The sequence below is a fragment of the Pteropus vampyrus genome, unplaced genomic scaffold (genome assembly GCF_000151845.1).
Source record: "Pteropus vampyrus isolate Shadow unplaced genomic scaffold, Pvam_2.0 Scaffold145, whole genome shotgun sequence".
In the NCBI taxonomy this organism is placed as follows: Eukaryota; Metazoa; Chordata; class Mammalia; order Chiroptera; family Pteropodidae; genus Pteropus; species Pteropus vampyrus.
The window spans coordinates 3,606,216-3,607,437 of record NW_011888926.1 but is presented as its reverse complement, the minus strand read 5'-3'; the positions used below and the strand labels follow the sequence as shown (position 1 = coordinate 3,607,437).

Sequence of the window (1,222 nt, the reverse complement as noted above, 5' to 3'; positions counted from 1 at the left end):
TTCATACTTGCCCCATTTCAAGAGCGCGGTGGACACGCGTGGCCGGCGGCTCCCCGGTGGACAGCGCAGCTCTGTGGCCTTCCCCGGCAGACAGCACCCAGGGAACAAGCCTGCACCCCAGAGGCCTGGCCTGGAGCAGGCACTCGGAATGCATGTAGCATGAATGACTGGGATAATGAATGTCGGAATGAATGAACGAGTGGATGAGTGTGGCAAGAAAGACTACGTGAAAACAGAGGGGAGGGGAGAGATTAAGAAAACCAATCAACCGCTCAGTAACATGCCTCTGAGACTATTGCTCCCTGGCCCCTCGTCCCCACGTCCCCAGCCCTGCCACACGCCTGCTCTGCCAGCCCAGAGTGTCCCCCTCCCTTCTCCATCTCTCCCAGTTCTGTGGGACGGAGTCCTACCACGCAGAACTCCGCTTCCTGAATTGGTTCCGTGCCGAGAAGCTGTCTCCTTATGAACATTACGATGTCACCTGGTTCCTATCCTGGAGCCCCTGCTCCACCTGTGCAGAGGAGATAGCCATTTTCCTGAGCAATCACAAGAACGTCAGGCTGAGCATCTTTGTCTCCCGAATCTACTACTTCTGGAAACCAGCGTTCCGGCAGGGACTTCAGGAGCTGGACCGCTTAGGGGTCCAGCTGGACGCCATGTCCTTTCACGGTGAGGGCAGAGGGAGCTGGGGCAGGGCAGTGGGAGGGGTTAGGACCAGGTAGTGGGGACCTGGAGCGCCCCAGAGAGAGTGCGTGGGAGGGGAACTTGGGAAACGGAGGCAGGGGTGACGGCCCCTGGCAGGTAGGGGACCTGGCCCTGCGGGGCTCCTGTGCAGATCCTGACCGCGTTCACCCCTTTATCTCAGATTTTAAATACTGTTGGGAAAACTTCGTGGACAACCAGGGAATGCCCTTCAGGTGTTGGAAGAAAGTGCATCGAAATTATAAGTTTGTGTTAAGAAAGCTTAACGAAATCCTCAGGTGAGAGGTTCCTCAGGCCCCCTCGGGTCCCCTCACCCCTGCTCCTCACCCTCCCCTGCCCTCCCCTTCTCGACCCCCCTCGCCTTCCTGCATGTCCTCCACCCCACTCTGGTCATCGCCTAGGCCCACTTCCGCCCTCCACCCCCAATATCTCCCTCTCCTTCCGTGAAGGAGCACCCCACTACTTCCTCCCATCTCGACACATTAACCAAATCTTGTTATTGAACGGAACATAAATGGCC

The 1,222-nt window shown here is 57.7% G+C and overlaps 1 protein-coding gene across 1 annotated transcript in view; it reads left to right on the top strand.

Annotated features, from left to right (window-relative positions):
• The first annotated feature begins 366 nt into the window (after positions 1-366).
• APOBEC3H (apolipoprotein B mRNA editing enzyme catalytic subunit 3H) overlaps positions 367-1,222 on the top strand; it is a 13,713-nt gene continuing 12,857 nt past the window's right edge. The window contains exons 1-2 of the mRNA XM_023535922.1: positions 367-669; positions 866-980. Coding sequence (XP_023391690.1) covers positions 657-669; positions 866-980 — 128 coding nt within the window. The 5' untranslated portion in view covers positions 367-656. The remainder of the gene's footprint in view (positions 670-865; positions 981-1,222) is intronic.